Source organism: Carassius carassius, chromosome 35 (genome assembly GCF_963082965.1).
Source record: "Carassius carassius chromosome 35, fCarCar2.1, whole genome shotgun sequence".
NCBI classification, from domain to species: domain Eukaryota; kingdom Metazoa; phylum Chordata; class Actinopteri; order Cypriniformes; family Cyprinidae; genus Carassius; species Carassius carassius.
Window position 1 is genome coordinate 17,499,360 of NC_081789.1, and position 22,171 is coordinate 17,521,530.

The 22,171-nt window shown below is 37.8% G+C and overlaps 1 protein-coding gene across 3 annotated transcripts; it reads right to left on the reverse strand.

The window, feature by feature from the left end:
- Positions 1 to 508: 508 nt before the first annotated feature.
- Positions 509 to 21,948, reverse strand: spata13 (spermatogenesis associated 13). 3 transcript variants are annotated; one of them, XM_059524698.1, is made up of 14 exons: positions 21,424 to 21,948; positions 13,798 to 15,225; positions 10,637 to 10,675; positions 7,535 to 7,987; positions 6,430 to 6,574; positions 6,217 to 6,335; positions 5,316 to 5,495; positions 4,718 to 4,903; positions 3,724 to 3,903; positions 3,409 to 3,641; positions 2,877 to 3,006; positions 2,187 to 2,559; positions 2,013 to 2,087; positions 509 to 1,140 (listed from the first exon to the last, which is right to left on the reverse strand). In XM_059524698.1, exons 1-14 carry the CDS (start codon positions 21,430 to 21,432, stop codon positions 959 to 961), a joined length of 3,732 nt encoding a protein of 1,243 aa, XP_059380681.1. In that variant the 5' UTR covers positions 21,433 to 21,948; the 3' UTR covers positions 509 to 958. The 3 variants fall into 3 exon arrangements, with proteins under 3 accessions (XP_059380681.1, XP_059380680.1, XP_059380678.1); XM_059524697.1 differs by lacking the exon at positions 21,424 to 21,948 and adding an exon at positions 20,723 to 20,779; XM_059524695.1 differs by lacking the exon at positions 21,424 to 21,948 and adding an exon at positions 18,515 to 18,547.
- Between the last annotated feature and the right edge of the window lie 223 nt (positions 21,949 to 22,171).

Below are 22,171 nucleotides of genomic sequence, written 5' to 3' on the forward strand. Positions count from 1 at the left end.
AACCGTGGTGGACAGTCGAGGTGTCATTCTTTTTTTTACATCATGGTTGGCTCATACATGTACAAATTAAAACTCTATCTTAAAGATTTTTTTAAGTAAAAACCTCCACATAGCTCCTTTAAGTCTTAATATAATTTAAACGGATGAGTTATAAAAAAAAATTCACCCCCCTCACAGTTGTCATGAAGGGCAAAATTAGCTATTTAGACCAAAATCATTTTTTGCACCAGGCTGTAAACATGTGTAAACATGTTTTCCTGCTGTAAAGTTGGTCATTTTAACATGGGGAGTCTATGGGACTGACTCCCTTTTGCAGCCAGCCTCAAGCGGCCAGTCGATGAATTACAGTTTTAGTCACTTCCTTATTGGCCTCACGAGAGAGCGGGAGGTTGGCGCTCGGTGTGCACACAGTGAGCATTGTGTTCTCTTATCCTATAGATGCATTCAGCTCCTTTGTACCTCAGGGACGATCGTAACTTATACTATATTTGAGCACTTGCAGACACTGTACATTTGGTTCAAGTTTATTTACAGAATGAAAGGTGTTAGTGTTTGCCGTCTTTACATTTCAGAAGGCTCCAGCCTCGGGTAAAGCAATAAAATTAAATAAAATGTAGCTAAAAAGCAGAATACAACTCTTTGTCATAAAAGACACACATTTAGGTTAAGTGAGAGATGGGAGAAACCCAATGGGAAGCAGCGGTTTTGACCATATCAGTAAAATGACATGACGAAGAAAAAAAAAAAACTAACACTTTCCAGACTAACACACTGGCTTAAGGCTAAATAATGAGACACACATCATTTGTACACACACATGAATATAAATATACAATTCCATGTGTATGCATTTGAATATGACAAAAACATAGGTGTAGTCCTGTAATATTTCATCATTTATGGATCTCATCAGCATAATGTAAAAACACAAAATGTTGTCTAAAGGTGTCTCTTTTTGTCATTTCCTGAAGAGGGCACTGCGTGCAAGTGAGTACAACAGGTGAGAGGGCTTTTTCTTTGGCTCTGCTAAAGAGAAGACTTGCTGCTGGGGGATGCTGGTTGGCACAGTCACATGCCGCTGATGGAGAGGATGTAGCGGCTGATGGTGAGGAGGCACAGGATGATCAGAATAATTCCTTTCTGGAAGCAAACAGACACAAAATCCTTAAATTTCCAATGTATACGTATTGTCTAAATTGAGAATAGCTGCCTGGGGCCATGGACACGATGGTCACTGAATGATCAAAAAGTAAATGAAAATATTTTTTGTGACAACCAACTGAAATGAAATAAAAAATGTTCACAAATTTTACTATATGGTACATTATAAATCTGAAACCTGTATTCGGTATGACCAGCCTGTAATAAAGATTTTAGAAATCAATTATACTTAACAGCCTTCTAATTGTAATTTAACACAGAAAATCACATTAAACATTAACACTGAACATTTTTAAGTTATATCATTTTTTTTTTGGAAACCCTAAATATTAAAACTAAACTAAAATATAAAAGAAATCTAACCTAAAAAAAAAACTAAAATGAAAACCTAACAATAACTAAACTAAATTGATAAAGACAAATGAAAATAAAAATACAATAAAAAAAGAAAAGAAAGTACCACCAAAGAGACCCTGACTCTGTCATTATTAAAAAATATAAAAATAAAATAAAAATACTTATGAAAAACTGAAATTTAACTAAATTTTCATGAGTCCAAAACCGACTAAATAAAAATTGTCCAAAAATGTATTTATCTTATCTGTATTGAACCAGACAATATCTCTAGTTAAACATTTTTAAGTAAATCTTATAAATCTCAAATAATAACCTAAATGAAATAAGACTAACAATGACAGAATAAGAACTCAAATAAATTGATGCTGTAGAACTGAAATAAAATGAAAATAACATGAAAAATAATAAAAATAAATATTATATTAAAAATTTAATTAAAATATATTATAACTCTGCTTTGACCTCCAGTTCCAACAAGACAACAAAATGCATACTCTTCATATTTCCTTGTTTAGTTTTCCTGGCGTTGTGAACTGCTTGCTTCCTCTGGGCCTCGGTAATCTCCATCCCTGAAAAGCGATGAAAATAATGAACGTCATTCTTTGAATTCATGGCATGAACATTTCATTCCAGAAGTGAACACGTATTCCTTCAGCTGTGAGACTGACCCATCTCTTGGTCTTCCTGTACGCGTCTGCGCTCTCGAGCAAACGCTTGCAGCCATCGCTGCTTGTCCTGGCTCTTTCTGCAGCACAGCACACACAGCACATTCAGGTTCTCTGCATGCCGCAGGAGAAACGCGTTCTTCAGGACGCCCAGCTCAGCGTGCCGTCCATCAGGCAGGTCGATTGGCTTGAGTAGGTCAGTGTCCATGCGACCACGGTAGTGTAGCAGGTCTCTCCGCAGGACGTCTTTCTTACAGAACACCAGCTGGTGGTCAAACAGGAAGTAGCTGCGTTGTTGCGTCTTACCGGGCCGCACTATCCGCGTTAACTCGCCGGAGTGAATGAGTTCGGAGCTTCGTGTTAACACATCTTCACCCTACAGGAAATAAACATATATAAACATATATATATATATATATATATATTTTTTTTTTTTTCTTCATCATTTCTGAAAGAAATAGAAACGTGAAATTGTTATGAAGTACACAAAGCCTCATCTAGCCCTGTGAATGACCCAGCACATTAACAAATAAATAATCTAATAAACTGATCAACATGGTATCCAATTAATATCTTTACACAACTGCGAATTAATCAAATTTCTTGATACGAAAACTTCAGAGAGGCTGTGGCTATTTCCTGAATTTTTCTGAAAACGTGTTTAATGCTGAAAGCAGTGGAGATATCACTGACCGCCCAGCGTAGGATGGCCACCTGCCAGTGAGCGATGGTGTCAATGCTCTCAAGTCGTCTTTTCCTTTCATTTATCAGACTTGCCACATTCTTCATTGCTTTATGTGCGGCACACACCCCTTCGTAGTCACTGAGAAGAAAAACAATTGTAATCAATTGTAAATCATATACAATTGTAATCGTTCATTTATTAGCTTCATATTTTGTTAGTAGAAATGTTTCTCTGGGATTGTTGTGTACATAACTGAACAGGATTCAGTGGATAAAGAATAGAAATGATGATTCTGTCTAAAGAAACAAAGCAAGAATATGTAAAGATATCAGTATTTTTCCAAATATGCACACTTTTGACTATAAGCAGTAATTTATGTTATTTAGTGACGCTTGCATGTTGTAGTGAGTTTGTCGACAGCCCAGCCAAAGGCAGCACAAAGTTTGACGGTGTCAGCCGCCCCATAATTCTCTAAGCAGGATAAACCCGGATGTGTATCAACTCCAAACTGTTGAATAGTGTATGTAAAAAATAAGCTACCTGTGGTCTTTGGGTGTGTACTTCAAAAGCTCTCCCAGCTGAAGAGGGTATTTACAAATCTTCTGTACAGGTGTGAGTAGAAAGCCAGCAATGGAGATGTCGATCATCTGCTGTAAGAGACGGCAGGCTTCGAAGAAGTGTTTATATCTGCCTTGTTTCATCAACCGTTGTAATTCAGCACATGCCACTGGATGTGTGTTACAGTATTCAGAGTATATGGAGAAACCGTCCTCCTGAGAGGGAGAATAGATATAATGGGGAATATGTGCAAACTGTGAGGAAAACATTCATTTCACTGGTTCTTTTCTAAAGTACCTGCTGTAGGAAGCAGGAGCCAATCTCACTGAGATGAGGGTTCTGGGGGTTGTATTTCTTTTCTAGGTCCTTCAGAAACTTTCTCTGGAACCTGTAGATGTCCTCGATGTTGCTGAAGATTGTCTTTAGCTGTGCATCAGTAAACATGCCAGGGTGCTTCCTACACTGACGGATATATCCCTACAACAACAAATCATTCTGGATTGAAACATCAAAATGAACATTTAGATATTTTTTCATTGCTTTGGAAAGTTTTCCTTCCCTGAAAAATATTTTTATGCATTTGACCAGCAGAGGTCATCAGTGAGACTGCTGGATAAACACAATCTGATGGATAAACGAATACATTTGAGCTAAGAAATATTGACATTTTTTTCTTAACTGTTGTTTTGATAAGACTTCTGAATGTTAAGATGCTTTTCAAACAAACTCTGTGTAAAATACAGCTATTTATTTCCACTGGACTCCACTTGCATAAATAAAACTGCAAAGCGGTGAAGTCCCATGATCACACTTTAGCATACTGCTGTTTTGGATAGGTTCACCATTGCATGAATATCTAAAACACCATTTAGTTTCAAATACATAAAATAATGACGATAATCATCATCATCACTGATACAATACTCAACACAGAGTATATAAACTACCGTTCGAAAGTGTTTGAGAGAGGGTTATGATCTTCAAGACTGCATTTGATCAATATACAGTAAAAGTAGTGAACAATGTAGTATGCTAGTATTCTTGTATTCCACTAGTGTGGAGTTACAGATCACTGAACTAATCTTGAGCACAAAATCTATTCTTCTTGAAAGAAGGCAAGTGTGTATCAATCTTGATCTCATCTTTAAAATGACAAGCATAGAAGATTGAATACCATTCAGGCTAACTTAAAGATACGTTTTTTTTTATTTAATAATAGAGAACATACATAGACCACAAAACAAACAGATTAAACTAAAGCAAATGTGAAATGACTGGGATGGAGGCTCACCTCACAGATATCTTTGAGATGTTTGATGTAAACACGCTCTGTGTCCATGATTTCTTTGACCACATTGGCTCTCATCTGCTGTCTGTGCACTGAGTTTTGTTTGTGAGCATCCGGTGGGACGGATTCCTCTGCATCCGGTGGGATTTCTACACTATCACTGCTTGAATCCTCCTGATTCACCCGAACCTTGACAACAACATATCATTACATTAATTCCAGAGTATCAACCGGGATTAGGCACAATTTTTAGACAACATTCAATTGTGATTGAGCCAACTGGACAATCCACTTCTACAGGAAGTCTAGATCGTTTCATCTGAAGCCTCTTTGTGTATGATTGACTCATCTTGTTGGAGCCATAGATTGACAATGGGATGCATTTATTTACTGCTCAAAACAATAAAAAGCATCATTCCGTACACCCGCATTTCTTTCTAAACAGGTCAATCAGCACATACCACTGTGATGACACATGTAGCATTTCCTCTTGGGTTACCCGGTGCAACCGGACAGGATGTGTTACTATGTTCAAGTGTTACTTTCAAGCTGTGTGGCTTTTGTTTCACATTCATTACTCCGAGAGGGTCATGCAACTCACTCGCACAAAGCTGGAGGGAAACCAGGCCTCGCGGTCGCCCACCGCCCCCCACCACCAGTCCTGCTCCTGAACATCCAGAACACGGATCACATCCCCGGCTTTGAAGGCCAGCTCCTGCTCTTCCATTGTGACATGGTCCCACAGAGCCTCAGCATGCACGGCATGTCCCAACTGTATGTACTGGAGAAAGAGAGAGATTGTAGTCAGGCCAAACCTATTGAGGCTAAAGGTCAGACATGATAAGAACAGTACGGAATGACAACATGCACATGAAGTGTGACGATCCCACACAAGCACAAATGCAAACACTAGAACAACTTCACATAAACACATGATTGAACAGATAAGATAAACAGTGAAATATGACCTGTTCTGTATAGCACAGCCCATAAGTGAAAAAGACAGTAAAAAAAAAAGATTAAAATGTGTGTACATGTACTATAAGTTGATTTTATATAACATTAAAAGTGCACAAAGTAACTTTTACCACTGTAAAAAAAAGTGTTTTACCCCTACTGTAAAAGATGAGAAAATTAATAGTACATTTCTTAAATGTTCACATGATTAATTCCAGTCATATGTATGAAAAAAAAACTGCAATCAAATAAAAATGTAAATACTGTCAGTATACAAAAGTGAAAATATCTAATATTTAAATAAATTATATATTATTTAGCAACATATTTGTACTTATTCATTTTAAATTGCATGCATAAACTGTATAAATAACAAATTTCAATATAATTACAATTTTAACTAATATTAATAAATTACGATTAAAAAACTATTACGTCATTTTAATAAATTCTAATATTACAAATAATAATTATTACTAAACAATAAATACGTTCATAATATATATTTTATTTAATGATCATAAAAAATTAAATTTCTTCTAAACCTGATTGAGTGTGAAAAGATCGACTTCTGGTTGTAGATACGGTGTTCCTTCAGTCAGTTCTTCAAAGCTGCCATCCTCCTCACTCACACTATCATCAACCATTGGATCAGAGCTGCCATCTATAATATGACCACATTGAATGAAGTTAGAAATTATGCCATAAAGAATCAATATTTGTATTGTTTCATGCTTGTAGGTCAAGTGCACACTTACCGCTGAGCACTCTACGTCCTCTGCGCCGCCCCATCCTATCCAGTCCAATAGGTGTGCTTTGGGAGAAGACGCAAGGTCTCAGACGGGCAGATATGGCCCGGTATGGAGGCACTCTATGAGAGGGCACTGGAGGACGGGATACCGGCTGAAACAAAGCATGACAGATTAGACTTTAATCAGCAGCCTTAAAAGGAGCCCACTGTCAAACAGGCCCTATGTTCAGAGTTCAGTGACTGTACAGAGCAGGACAATGACCTATGATTAGATAATACTGCAATTTCAGCTCATCCGCTTGGCCAAGTACATAACATTACAACCATGACAAGGAATTTCTTGCTGAATCTCACAAAGAAATGAGTAGATTAGATTTGCCAGAAATAAAAAAGATATAGAAATAAAGTAATAATAATATTAATTATTGAAATATTAATATTTAATTTGTAAGTCGCTTTGGATAAAAACGTCTGCTAAATGACTAAATAAAGAAATAAATATTACTATTATGTTATACAATAATAAAAACCATCAGCAAAAACTTAAATACTACCATGATATGTTGTATAAATCCAATTGAAACATTTGCAAGTCCATTAAAATAATCAATATTAATGTTCAGAAACATAATTGCACATTGTTTTAAGTCAAATAAAAATGTAAAAAAATATATATATATAGTATGAGAAATAGTTTAAAACAATTTGACTCCTGCTGTGGACTCCCTGTTGAAGACCACTATATAACACTAATGAAAATAAGAATCTTTTTTTTTTTTTTTTTTAGAAAAAGAAAGAAAATACAAATGTGCTAAAAACAGGATTCATTTTCTCATATACACATTTCTTTACAGGTTTCGTTAGATTCACCATTTAACAGATCAGTCAAATAAAGCATCAAGGAAATGATTGTCTGATGCAGCATTTCTTTAAAATAACACATGGATCACATTGTTACTTAAGAACAAAAGAAGTTACAATCAGGGTCTAAAAAGTTCTTCCAGACCTGAACTATGACATTTTAAACCCATAATGCTGCACCCCAAGGGAGGGACCTTAATGGGACCATATCAGTGTTAGGAACAAAATTTAAAAGAAAGAAATGGCCTTACAGAAGGCAAGCTTTCAGTGTCATCCTTTTGCTCAGCAGTTGGGGATGAATACAGATCCACTCCTCCTATAACAGAGATGGGACGTCTCTTTCTGCTCTCTGCTTGAGTGCACACATGACCATTCTCTGGTCTGTTGCTCTCTGTGTAGCTGCCATTGCTATTGTAGTCCTTTTGGGAAGTGTAGTCCATACTCTCGGACTCCCTGTCCTCCTCTGGGATGCAGTACTTTGAGCTGGCCAGCTGGCCATAGTCAGACACTGGCCGGGGTCTGGAGCGACCGGCCCTTTTCCTGGCCACCACAGAAGAGGAAGAGTCACTGGCATAGGGTGGAGAGATTGGTGTTGTTGGAGTTACCAGGGCGGATTGTGAGGAACAGGTGCTGGTGACAGGTGAAGCAGCAGCAGCTGAGATTTCATCACCTTTGAGAAACTCTTTTGTGATATCTGATGAAGCCTAAAGAGTCAGAAGACATATGTCAAAATTTATGCTTTAAGACCTGCAACATCAAATAAATTATTTCAAGATTTTTCCACAGACATTAATGTGGTCAAGACCCAATAAGTACATAATACAAAAACTATAGCAGACCCTAGAGTGGTATTAGTTAATTATTATTAGTGATGAATAATGATTAATTAAATTACATAATTTGTGCTGTCAAAAGGTTAATAGCAATTAATCACATCCAAAATAAGTTTGTTTACATAATAAATATGCACAGTACACAAACACACATATTATGTACAGGTCCTTTTCAAAAAATTAGCATATTGTGATAAAGTTCATTATTTTCCATAATGTAATGATAAAATATCATTTTAGATTCATATATTTTAGATTCATTGCACACCAACTGAAATATTTCAGGTCTTTTATTGTTTTAATACTGATGATTTTGGCATACAGCTCATGAAAACCCAAAATGCCTGTCTCAAAAAATTAGCATATCATGAAAAGGTTCTCTAAACAAGCTATTAACCTAATCATCTGAATCAACTAATTAACTCTAAACACCTGCAAAAGATTCCTGAGGCTTTTAAAAACTCCCAGCCTGGTTCATTACTCAAAACCGCAATCATGGGTAAGACTGCTGACCAGAAGGCCATCATTGACACCCTCAAGCAAGAGGGTAAGACACAGAAAGAAATTTCTGAACGAACAGGCTGTTCCCAGAGTGCTGTATCAAGGCACCTCAGTGGGAAGTCTGTGGGAAGGAAAGAGTGTGGCAAAAAACGCTGCACAACGAGAAGAGGTGACCGGACCCTGAGGAAGATTGTGGAGAAGGACCGATTCCAGACCTTGGGGGACCTGCGGAAGCAGTGGACTGAGTCTGGAGTAGAAACAGGCGTGTGCAGGAAATGGGCTACAGGTGCCGCATTCCCCAGGTCAAGCCACTTTTGAACCAGAAACAGCGGCAGAAGCGCCTGACCTGGGCTACAGAGAAGCAGCACTGGACTTTTGGACAAATTTTGCATGTCATTCGGAAATCAAGGCCAGAGTCTGGAGGAAGACTGGGGAGAAGGAAATGCCAAAATACCTGAAGTCCAGTGTCAAGTACCCACAGTCAGTGATGGTCTGGGGTGCCATGTCAGCTGCTGGTGTTGGTCCACTGTGTTTTATCAAGGGCAGGGTCAATGCAGCTAGTTATCAGGAGATTTTGAAGCACTTCATGCTTCCATCTGCTGAAAAGCTTTATGGAGATGAAGATTTCGTTTTTTTCAGCACGACCTGGCACCTGCTCACAGTGCCAAAACCACTGGTAAATGGTTTACTGACCATGGTATTACTGTGCTCAATTGGCCTGCCAACTCTCCTGACCTGAACCCCATAGAGAATCTGTGGGATATTGTAAAGAGAAAGTTGAGAGACGCAAGACCCAACACTCTGGATGAGCTTAAGGCCGCTATCGAAGCATCCTGGGCCTCCATAACACCTCAGCAGTGCCACAGGCTGATTGCCTCCATGCCACGCCGCATTGAAGCAGTCATTTCTGCAAAAGGATTCCCGACCAAGTATTGAGTGCATAACTGAACATAATTATTTGAAGGTTGACTTTTTTTGTATTAAAAACACTTTTCTTTTATTGGTCGGATGAAATATGCTAATTTTTTGAGACAGACATTTTGGGTTTTCATGAGCTGTATGCCAAAATCATCAGTATTAAAACAATAAAAGACCTGAAATATTTCAGTTGGTGTGCAATGAATCTAAAATATATGAAAGTTTAATTTTTATCATTACATTATGGAAAATAATGAACTTTATCACAATATGCTAATTTTTTGAGAAGGACCTGTATATATAAATATACATACACACAGTTTATATTTTGAAAATATTTACAGGTATATATTTATATTCTTATAATTTATGTTATACACATGATTTTTAAAAAAAATATATATACATGCATGTTTGTGTATTTACGTATATATAAATAAATATACACTGTGCACACATATGTTAAAAAACTTATTTTGGATGAGTTTTGACAGCACAAAAAAAAAAGTGATTATAAAATTACATGTAAATGATTAACATTTCAGATAAATATCGAAGCAAGGAAAACTTGTTACACAATTGTTAATCATTGCTCAATAATAATTTAAAGACTATTAACTAATAGTTCAGAAATGTACTTTCCCAAACAAGATTTAATCTTCTTCATAACTAAAACTTTTCGCAGGCATAAATAATGTTTTTATTATTAGTTTTTAACATTATTTTTAATTTCTAGCATATTTTACATGAATCAGAAAAATAGATTTACATTTTTTACGTTAAATTAGTCTTTGCAAAAAACAAAAAAGAAGCTATTTACTTGAATGTATTCTTTTCTTAAATTTGCAATAATTGCTGAAATTCATAGCACTATAAAATGCAACTCAATTAAATCTATGATATCATAGGCCTACTTTTGTTGCAAAATAACAAATATGGTGCAAATCATTACTGGTTTTTATTTTTACAACTTTGACAAATGGGGCAAGTGATATTAGCAGAATTTCAGAAAGCCAGTTTTTAGTGATAAATAAAACAGATTTTTTAAGCAGCAATGTCTGAAAAAAGTCAGTCTGCAATAAATCCAAACAGACATCTTACCTCAAGATCATTAGTCTCCCTCTCTTCAGTCCATAAACACTGAAAAGGCACACAATAAATAAGCACCATATTGAAGACAGTACACAACACATATGCAAACACATCTATGCACACACACACACACAAACACAAATAGACAAGCAAAACAAAGTTTGACTGGGATCGCTCTAGCTTGGTTAGATTAATGGACTTTGGCGCTTGGGTTGTTCTTTAGGGGAGGAGACACTGTCCTTACTGATACGTGTCCAGTCTCGGGTCTAGAAGCTGTGTTTAAGCAATCCCGCTAATCATAAACATCAGCTAATCATTAACTCTACCTGCTGTGTGCCTCACAGCTGAGCAGCCCATGTGACACTGATGCAATGTACCACTCCAGAAGAACCGCTGTGAAATGAGATGTCATTCATCCAATAAAAAAAAGCATTGGTTTGTCCTGACCAACTACAAAATTAAATCAGATCAAGGCTTTGGTTGCATCGTCAGATACAAGGGTCACCCGTGTGAGAAACATATGACACAAAGCATATGACACAATCCAAGTTCACGCTTCAACCAAAATTTGAGTCTAATTTAATTTATGACTTCCTATGTTAAGGTCAAGGTCATCCAATGAAAGGGAACGTTCCAGTTATTAAGTGTTTAGAATTAGATCACCATGACCTCTTCGACTTTATGGCAATCGCTGATGTTTCGCAGAGGTTTCACATTTTTTACATTTGGTCTGAAAGAAAAGCGCTTGTTCAGTCTTGCTGCTTATTATCAGCAAGATCCATTTAAAGAAATAAAGTTAATCAATATCGTCTAGACGAGGAAAAACATGTTACATATGAAATCTTGCCAAACAGCACACACTTCAATTTTTCAGTTCTTCAAGTAATGTCTGACTCAATCACATTTTGGGCCACAAACTGCATGTTTTCAAATAATGTTCAACACAACACATGTATAGCATAATGTCCCACAGAAAATCCCTCTCTTTGTTCCTTCAAAAATAGTAGTTACAGTATGGTAAAAATAAAGAATGAATAAAATAAATATAAAGTTATTTAATTGTACTATAAAGTTATCTAAACCATCTTTTTGTTGTGGGTCTACAAAGATAGCTTTGAAGAGCTCTATGTAAAATTAACTGGGTTTTACCATTTTGCCTGGCTGTGACATGAGTGAAAATAGACCATTTTACACAGAAAAGACTGGTAAATAATTATATCCCACTAGTTTAATGCATGCTAATTTTTAGCTTATACATGCTCTTTAAAAAGTTTGATTCAAGTCTAAAGCAATAATTTGTCTTCCACAAATGTCATGTAATCGCTTTTGTCTGACAGATATTGTACTAGTTTGATCAAACAATTGTAGCTTTGTTTCATACAGCATGTGCATACCTAGTCCTGACTCCAATTACCCATAGCAATTTGACACAAAATGTTTATATAATCATTTAAATATTCTGTTGCACATCGTCTCTTCTTGGAAAAAGCATGATTAAACAAAAAATTAATTACAGTTTGATTACAACTAAGAATGTAAATGTGCATGCTGTGCTTTTGTATATTAAAGGGTTAGTTCACCCAGATAGCAAAATCATGTAATTAATAACTTACCCTCATGTTGTTTCAAACCCGTAAGACCTCCGTTTATCTTTGGAAAACAGTTTAAGATTTTTTAGATTTAGTCCGAGAGTTCTCAGTCCCTCCATTGAAGCTCTGTGTACGGTCTACTGTCCATGTCCAGAAAGGTAAGAAAAACATCATCAAAGTAGTCCATGTGACATCAGAGGGTCAGTTAGAATTTTTTGAAGCATCGAAAATACATTTTGGTCCAAAAATAGCAAAAACGATGACTTTATTCAGCATTGTCTTCTCTTCCGTGTCTGTTGTGAGAGAGAGTTCAAAATAAAAACAGTCTGGATATCCGGTTCGCGAACGAATCATTCAGTTCACCAAATTGAACTGAATCGTTTTAAACGTTTCGCATCTCTAATACGCATTAATCCACAAATGACTTAAGCTGTTAACTTTTTTAATGTGGCTGACACTCCCTCTGAGTTCAAACAAACCAATATCCCGGAGTAATTCATTTACTCAAACAGTACACTGACTGAACTGCTGTGAAGAGAGAACTGAAGATGAACACCGAGCCGAGCCAGATAAGAAGAATCGAGGAGCTGATGATACTGCGCATGTGTGATTCAGCGTGAAGCAGACTGACACACAGAGCACCTGAACCGAACTGATTCTTTTGGTGATTGATTCTGAACTGATTCTGTGCTAGTGTTATGAGCGCGGGTAAACCGAAGGCTTGAATCAAGGGCAATCATCGCAAATGACGTCATTACGTCGAGTGCAAAAAAGAACCGGTGAACCGTTTTCTTCAAACGGTTTATTGAATCGAACTGTCCGAAAGAACTACTGGTGATCCGAAAACTGATGCAACCGGTTCTTGACTCGTAAACGAGTCAGTCTATTGTTCGTTATCTGGCTCGGCTCGGTGTTCATCTTCAGTTCTCTCTTCACAGCAGCTCATTCAGTGTACTGTTTGAGTGCATGCATAACTCCGGGATATTGGTTTGTTTGAACTCAGAGGGAGTGTCAGCCACATTAAAAAAGTTAACAGCTTAAGTCATTTGTAATGCGTATTAGAGATGCGAAACATTTAAAACGATTCAGTTCGATTTGGTGAACTGAATGATTCGTTCGTGAACCGAATATCCAGACTGCTTTGTTTGAACTCTCTCTCACAACAGACATGGAAGAGAAGAAAATGCTGAATGAAGTCGTCGTTTTTGCTATTTTTGCACCAAAATGTCACCAAAAAATTCTAACTGACCCTCTGATGTCACATGGACTACTTTGATGATGTTTTTCTTACCTTTCTGGACATGGACAGTAGACCGTACACAGAGCTTCGATGGAGGGACTGAGAACTCTCGGACTAAATCTAAAATATCTTAAACTGTTTTCCAAAGATAAACGGAGGTCTTACAGGTTTGGAACAACACGAGGGTAAGTTATTAATTACATAATTTTGCTATCTGGGTGAACTAACCCTTTAAGAACCAATATTTTTCATGTGATAATTGACATTGCGCCACAAATGTTGTCTGTAGATCTAAATTGTATTGAAAATTTTACAATATGAACTCATCAGGATTGTCTTACCTCCAAGTTAGCATTAACACCGTTGACTGTCTGCTTTCGACTGGGGCTTGAGCAATGCTTGGGCATGTGAGAGTAGTGGTTATTTATTCCATTTTGATGGCACTCCATAGGTTCACAGTATTTTTCCTGTGGGGCTTCCGAATGGAAATCTGTTGAGGACACAGCCACCTGAACATAGTCACTTATGAGGGCTGTTGTTTTGCTGGGAGGCTCCAGAGAGTTATCTAAAGTGGAACTAAAGACAGCGGGGCAGGAGGGTGCGGGGTGTATAGTTGGGTTGTGTTGGTGAGTGTTGACCTGCTGGGCTTTACTGGGTGTGGGTGAAGGCCTCCGCTGGCGCCCACTCATTTGTACACATGGGGTTCTGCGGGAGTAGTCATCATGTATCTGACTGAGAGGTGACAGGGTTTTTCTGGAGATGGGGCCTGGTGTGTTTTTACGCTTGACAGACAGGTCGGTTAAACTACCGACAAGCTTTTGCAAATGTCCACGTGTCCTCATGGGGCTTTGACGTTGACCTGAACCATTTTCCTGCAAGTCAGCCAATGAAGAACTGTCGGTCCTGTGAAAAATTATAGTACTGGGGCATTCTGGGTTCTGTGGTTCAGCTTTGCGTCTAAAATGACTTTTGAAGACTAGATTATCTGCACTCTTGCTTAGTCTTTTGAGACCCTTGACATTTCCTGGAGTCTCAACGTTCTTGCAAGGTCCAACAGACTCCACAGTGCTGCTGGGGTCAGGCTCACTGTTAGTCGGGCTCTCTGTCTTGACTATGTCAAGCAATGAGATACGTCCTGCCCCATAAGCCTTGCGGATACTCTTAGAGAAATGGGAATTTCTCTGAAACCCATTCACATCCTCCTCACAATCATCTTCATCCAAAACTGAAGAAGTCTTTCCAGTTTGAGCGGTTCCATTTGACACTTTGTCAGTTTCCTGGATTTGATTAGTCGCAACCTCTCGTTTGGTTACTAAGAAACTACCACTATCCTCAAACATCGAGGACGGATTTCTCTCCTGACCTGCTGCCATTGCATTGCTCCGGTTCTGGATTCCTTGGAGCACAGAAGTCCGCAGTTTTTTGAAAGAACCCATGACACGGAAGCTAGCCAATCCAGACCATGCCTGTGGTGTGACAGGTGGTCCTCTGAGCGGAGTAATGTCCTCACATTTTGTCTGGGTGGAAAACAAACGTGCAGCCCTGGAGGGATACAGCTTGGCCTGGCCATCAGCAATTACAGGAACAGTCTGGCCCTGAGAATTCAGTCTGTTAAGCTTGTTCTCTTCATAGCAAGGCTGGGACAGGGCTGGCTGCATATGGACCGTACAACCAGACCTCAAACTTGGATTCATCAGCTGCTCCTCTGTGAAAGGGTCACTCTGTGGGTCATTGTTGTGAGAGGAGCCCTGTGAGTCCGATGAAGGTGCCTGCAGAACCACATTGAAGAAAGTTTAATCTTGATGAACAAGGTGACAAATCAGCATCAAGTGTTGGAACAAAGAACACAAACCATGTGATGTGGAGTGAGACAATAAATGACCCATTTGTTTTGTCTGGGGAAGATTTTAACTTCACACTTCAATGAAACAATACAACCCCAGTGTGATAAACATAACCTTGATAAGTCACATAATGAAGGAACTTTCAACTTTATCCTTATATTACCTGTTTGATTACTTGACCTAAGCAATACTAAAACTCAGCAATTTTAAAGGGTTCTTATCCACCCACAAGTGTAAATCAAGCTTCAACGTTTCTCTTATGGATGAATAATGCCTTTATCTGGCAAATTGGAGGGTGTCAGTAAGAAGCATGAGAGCTTTGCTCACGAGTAGGTTACACGAAGTGCTGTAAAAATTTCCTGTAAACGATTTTAGCTATGCCTTTTTAGTAAGAAAGAGAGGCCCCTCTACACCAGGGTGTGGATATTGTTGCCTGGTGCGATGTTCACTATGATGAAAGGCTTTCTTGAGCATGACTAAGCAATGAAAACCTCTAATCCATTGTGATTAATGCAATAAATTGCCCAAGCTTTGGAGTGAGGAGAGAGGGGTCCACTTAAGGAGGCTGAGCTGCTTTAACCCATTTTCTACCAAGTAAGAATGAACAGATATACGATATGCTGACAATCATAAGTCACATAAATTTTAATATCAATATTTGCTAATAAAAGCCCCCAAATTAAAGAAATTATATCAATTGCTGAGATTAAATGTGACCAGTCACATTTGACTGAGTCAACCAACTGTCAAGTAATATACAATGTCCCTAAAAAAATCTTTAAGTTAGATATTAATATAATAATAACTTAAAAATTCACACATTACATAATATCAAAGCAAATGGTAATGTCACAAATGAGCTACATGCTTTCTTATAAATAAAACATTAAATTATTTTTTAACCAACAAGTATTTTGTTTCATCACATTAACTATAGAAATATTTCTTGTTGAACCATCAGAATTGCTTTTCAATCTTCGTTTTATCTCTTTTCTACCATTTTAAACTGTACGTTTTTAAAGATGTATTGACTGATTGCTTCTGCCATCTTTCTTTACAATAAATGCCACTTGGTTTAAGATTTTATATATATAAGTGTGGATTGAGTGTTCAAACTATTCCTGGTACCACTGTATATAGATTACTGACCTGTACCTGTTGACCTCTTGTCTTGCTGTGTGAGCATTGGTTGATTCTGGCTCTGTTTTCAACTCAAATGCTGATCTCTATCACATCAAGTCCTTCTACCCATTAACACTCAGCTCCATCGAGGCATGAGGAAGAAGCTGCCACCTGACCTTTTTGTTTAACCAGACCTTTAAAAGAATGCAATTAACTCAACTTCCAAGTCACTCCTCAGTCTACTCACATGTCCAACGTCTCTGTGTTTAAAGCTGAACCTCTCTCCTACTCTTCCTCCTGTTTATCATCACTGTTGCCGAGTAAGAATTAATTAAAAGCCCAAACAACCTCTGTTCAGCTACCAGCTGGAATCAGACTCAAACTAAACTCCTTAAACAAGTCCTCAGACAAACATAAACATGAGCATGCCTACAGAAGCCACTAATACACCCAAACACACCTACAACTAATATCTAGTGATGCACGCATACTAAACACTGACATGGCATTCTTAAAGCCAAGCACGCCTTTATAATGCATAGACAGCAGTCAAAAAACTACTTTATTCATTTTCCAGCTCCATATGGAGGAGGATAAAGAATTTATGCTTCTTGATAAACAACTTCCTTGTGGCAGAAAAAAAAAACTATTTACGTAGGGGTTTTAACACAAGGAAGAACATTCACAGAGGCATTAAACATAAGGCAATCAAAATAATAATAATAATAAAGAAAAATTATTGCAATATGGTTTAGATATGACGAGAAGTTTTATTGGCTCCCTACAGTTTCCTACTATATAAAAAAGAGCAAAATGAAGTAATTGAGACACAAATAAAAACTTTTGTAATTTTACAGTGTAAAATAACTTTTTTCTTAGTTATTTTTTATATTTACAGTGAATTATTACAATTGCAGTATTTCTTATTTTGCATAAAATTTTTAGTATTAATAATAATCATTTTATGAAATACAATCACAAGCCCTACAAACAATCAAAGTGAACCTGGAGATTTAAAACAAACAAACAAACAAAAATCATTAAAAGAAAAATCATAGTTCTTAAAGGGACAGGTTCACTTAAAAAAAAAAAAAAAGTATTTAGTTAACATCATGTCGTTCCAAACCTGTATGACTTTCTTCTAAGGAAAACAAAAGAACATTTTCTGAAAAATGTCTTAGTGTTCATTGTATGAACAGAATAATAATAAAAAAGTTACACCTGTTTGGAATGACATGAAGTTGACTAAATTATGACAATGTTCGTGTTTTGAGTGAACTGTCCCTTTAAAATGAAGGTGGCAGCTGTGAAGGATGACATCGTACAACACACATAAAAACACACAGGCCCAAAATGATGCTTCCTGACTAAGGAAATTCCTAAGAATAACCAACCACACCAGTTTTCTTAATCTGCCAATCAAGACGAGCAAGTCTTGCCATGCTGTCACATCACTCTGGAATGAAGACTATGCTTGCTTTATTTAAATAGTAGTAGGAAAATTACCAGAGCCACAATTGCTTCAAGCTTTTTTTTCACTCTTTCATTTTGGGAGGCTACACCGCCCTTTAGACATCCAGACTTTCTGCTTTATTTATATCTTTGTTGATTATCTTGTGTTTATATTCAATGTTTGGAGTGAGAGTGAAAAGATTTCATTCGACTCACGCGGTGATGATCCTTTCACAGTGAAAATGTTTAAGGAAGCTAGCTTTCCTCATCCCTCTGGACAAGATTGCACTCGCTCAAACCCACAAGATAACGAGCAGCACCCCTCTCCCTGTCCTAATCTGATTATGAGGCTTTATCGGTCTGGACTAGCATCAATATATCTGCATACTGTCAAACACGCTCAAACACATAACCACGGGTGTAGAGAGAGAAGATGTTCACTGAAGCAATAACCTTTTAGGTTTGGCGTATGTGATTTATTATTTTTGTTTGGTTGCTGCCACCACCTGCTATATTACGACCCAGTTCTCTTTTTTTGTCAGTGTGAAAAAGAAGCACAGTTAGGAGGCAAACACACCCTGCCTGCTTCAGGCATGGAAAGCGTCAAGTAATGCTACATTTGACACCCCATTCATCTCACCTGTCTCATGACCTGCATTTGTCTACTCCAAGTCCACTGGTGGAAAACATAGAGGAAATGCATGTCAATACAACAGAGAAAATAAAACAGTGCTGTGTTTAAAGAAAGGTCTGATCTTTTACTATACATGTGTAACTAAAAAGGTCCTGAGTAAGTTGCATTTAAAGGAACAGTTCTCCCAAAAATGTAAATCTGAAGTTTTTTACTCACCCTCAAATTGTATGAGTTTCTTTCTTCTGATAAGTGCAAAGAATGATATTTTGAAGAACGTTGGTAAGCCAACTGTTAGCCACTGACTTCCATAGTATGGAAAAAAATACTATGGAAGTCAATGGCTGCTATCAACTGTTTGGTTACTAACATTCTTCAAACGATCTTTTTTTGTGTTCAGCAAAAGAAAAAAGGTTGGAACAACTTGAGGCTGAGTAAATAATGACAAAATGTTAATATTTTATAATTGAACATTTAAATTAATATTCAGTAATATTATCGATTTAACTGCACTGACACTATTGGATGAGAATACATTTGAACTGAACTGAGCTGAATAATGACAATATTTCCTTCTGCAGAGCTGCTTTACAGCTATAATTTAATGCATTTTATAATTGATTACTTTTCATCATTAACGCTTTTTGGTTTATTAATGTGAGGCTGCTTTGAAACCATTTGTATAAAATGCTATATAAATAAATGCGACGTAGTAACTATTTTCAATGTGATTACAATGAATGGAGACTTAAAATTTCAAGCTTCAAAAAGGTTGCAAAAGCATCATAAAAGCAGTTCATAGTACTTGTCCGCCTTTTAACAGGTTTCTCGATTCGATTCATTCAGACAGGTTTTGAGAACTGCATTAACTGTGATTTAAAAGATCCGACTCAAAAGAATGATTTGTTCAAAGTATCGCTGCTTCTCTCATGAACTTACCATGGAGAGCTGACCAATTTCTCACACAAAAGTATGATTTCAGAAAACTTATATAGCGCAAAAGTCATATGAACCCCTTTTCATATGGGGGAAGTCGTGGCCTAATGGTTAGAGAGTCGGACTCCCAATCGAAAGGTTGTTAGTTCGAGCCTCGGGCCGGCAGGAATTGTGGGTGGGGGGAGTGCATGTACAGTTCTCTCTCCACCCTCAATACCATGACTTAGGTGCCCTTGAGCAAGGCATCGAACCCCCAACTGCTCCCTGGGCGCCGCAGCATAAATGGCTGCCCACTGCTCCGGGTGTGTGTTCACAGTGTGTGTGTGTGTGTGTTCACTGCTCTGTGTGTGTGCACTTCGGATGGGTTAAATGCAGAGCACAAATTCTGAGTATGGGTCACCATACTTGATGGAATGTCACTTCACTCACTACACTTCACTTTTAGGATATGTTTATGGTGTTTTTTTGTTTGTTTTTTGTCATTTTGGAGCCAGTTCTCATTCACTTTTACTGCATATTAATAACACCAGCTAGAATATTTCTCCAAATTTAATTGTTTTCCACATTAGAAATTCAGTCGCACAGATTTGAAATGAAATGACAGTGAGTAAATAATGATAGATTTTTTGTGAACTATCCCTTTAAACTGTATGCATGTAAAGAATTCAAAGAATTGGCTGTGGCATAATAGGACTTTCAAACATAAGCACTTTCAAACAAATGCTTTCTACTGACAAAACACCATTAAACACTTAACACATCAACGCATTTGTGCGCAATCAGGGAGTAAAATCATCGAGAAGAAGGTGGGAAGTGAGATTTAGCCTTAATTTACAGCAGCCATAGATTAGGAGACACCCAGTGAGGCATTAAAGTTCCTTGTGCGTGTCTTGTGATAACGCAAACACTCATTATGTGTGGAGGAGTGCATTCCAGTGCAATTCAGAAAAAAAGCAAGACAATTGTTTAGAGAAGCGAAAGTGCTGGGCATAGTACTTTTAACCAGCTGTTACCGTGAATTACATTACTTTTTTGGCATTTTTTTATTTATTTGCCATAAATTACGAAGTCAACAGCAGCACATGGCTTTAGACAATATATTAAAGCATGAGAAATGAGTCGCTTACAAACCTAAATGTAATCTATTTTACAAAAATCACGACTCTTATGTTCCCACACTTTCCGATCTATGAATTTCGATGACTTCTGTAGTTGTTTGTGATTACTGGATAAGGATTTTAATAATTAGACTAGAACTATAATTAATATCTGATATCTTACGTTTTGGTCTCTGGTCAGTCTGGTTTTAAGAAGCTGCCCCATCAGTTTGGCCAGACCAGAGACCAGCTAAACCAGCTCAGAACCACTGTAGCCTGGTTTACTTCAGCAGGGTTGCAGAGGCCTCCTCTTTGAGAAGCATTGATTTATAAAATGACACACTGAGTGAAATGTTTGTTTTTTTAACATAACGTTAGCTGAAAAATCCCCTTTGGTTCCACCACAAAGAAAACCTTTCAAGCAGGACAGATCAAGACAAATATTTCAGCCTTAAGTGCGAGCTGCGGGTATGAATGAAGGCGATTACGGAGTTGGGGTTTTTCCACGGAAGAAAAAAGCTGTAGTTTATTTGTGAGTTTAATTAACTGAGTCTCTCCGTAAAGCTCTTTAAGAAGCACCTCGCGAGACCCTAAACAGCCAAACCACCCCCACCTCGTCTTCTCGGATCTCCCTACAAGCTTTGCGCGCTCCTACACCCCCCACATCACTATGGCAACCAGTGGGCTAGTAACGCATACAGACAATACCCCCCCCCCCCCTTCTTTTGAACCCAACGGAACTGGCAAGAATATAAAGAGCTGCCAATCTGTTGAAAGCACATTTTTAATTCATTTGACATATGTAATCTCAATTTCAGAATTGACAAAATCAGTATGGCCTTTCTTAATAAACAGGACAATTATTTGATACACGCAGAGTCTTACCTTTATCATACTTCTTGAGTGCTGTCTTGGCCCGGTGTCACAACACTTGTGCGGCTTCGATTGACTCGTCAGCCGCGACTAACATTAACTCCTCCGAAGGTCCAATGTCCAACGAACTACGCATATTAACTTCGCGGAAATCGTTAAACTGCCTAATGGTGAATGCGAAAGAACGCAATAAACAGTCAACCAATATTTCGTCCGGTGCGTTTATTCACAAGAACAACCGCCCCGCGGTCAAAGCTCTTATCGGGACGGAAAACTTTCCGCGAAATGTGCGGCTCAAGCACTCCCTCAGGCGATTTAGCGGCACATGACCGAAATCAACCGGACACGAGGCAGATCCTTGGGTCAGAACGGCTTCGGGTAAAAGTTTAAAGTTGGTTCTCTGCGGTGGAAATACTCATCTAGAGAGCCGTGACTCCGGGCGGCGTCGCGACGCTGTTAGAGAGCATCAGTGCACTTGTTGCGCTGATTGCTGCGGGGCGGAGAAACAAGTCGACTGTGATACGCGGTTTACTGTCTGCCCACGGGACGCAATGCCAAAATTACCAACCCTGTGACTGTGATATAAATATGATGATACCACGGTATTTCTGCTTTAAGAAAACATTTTCCTCAAGATATGCCTTGGATATCACCAAACACGTTTCAGCCCTCAAAACCACTATATTGTGCTTTTCGGTTCTGCTTTGCCCTAATAAATATTAATGAATACTAAAGAAACTTTTAGTGCTAACTTGTCTGT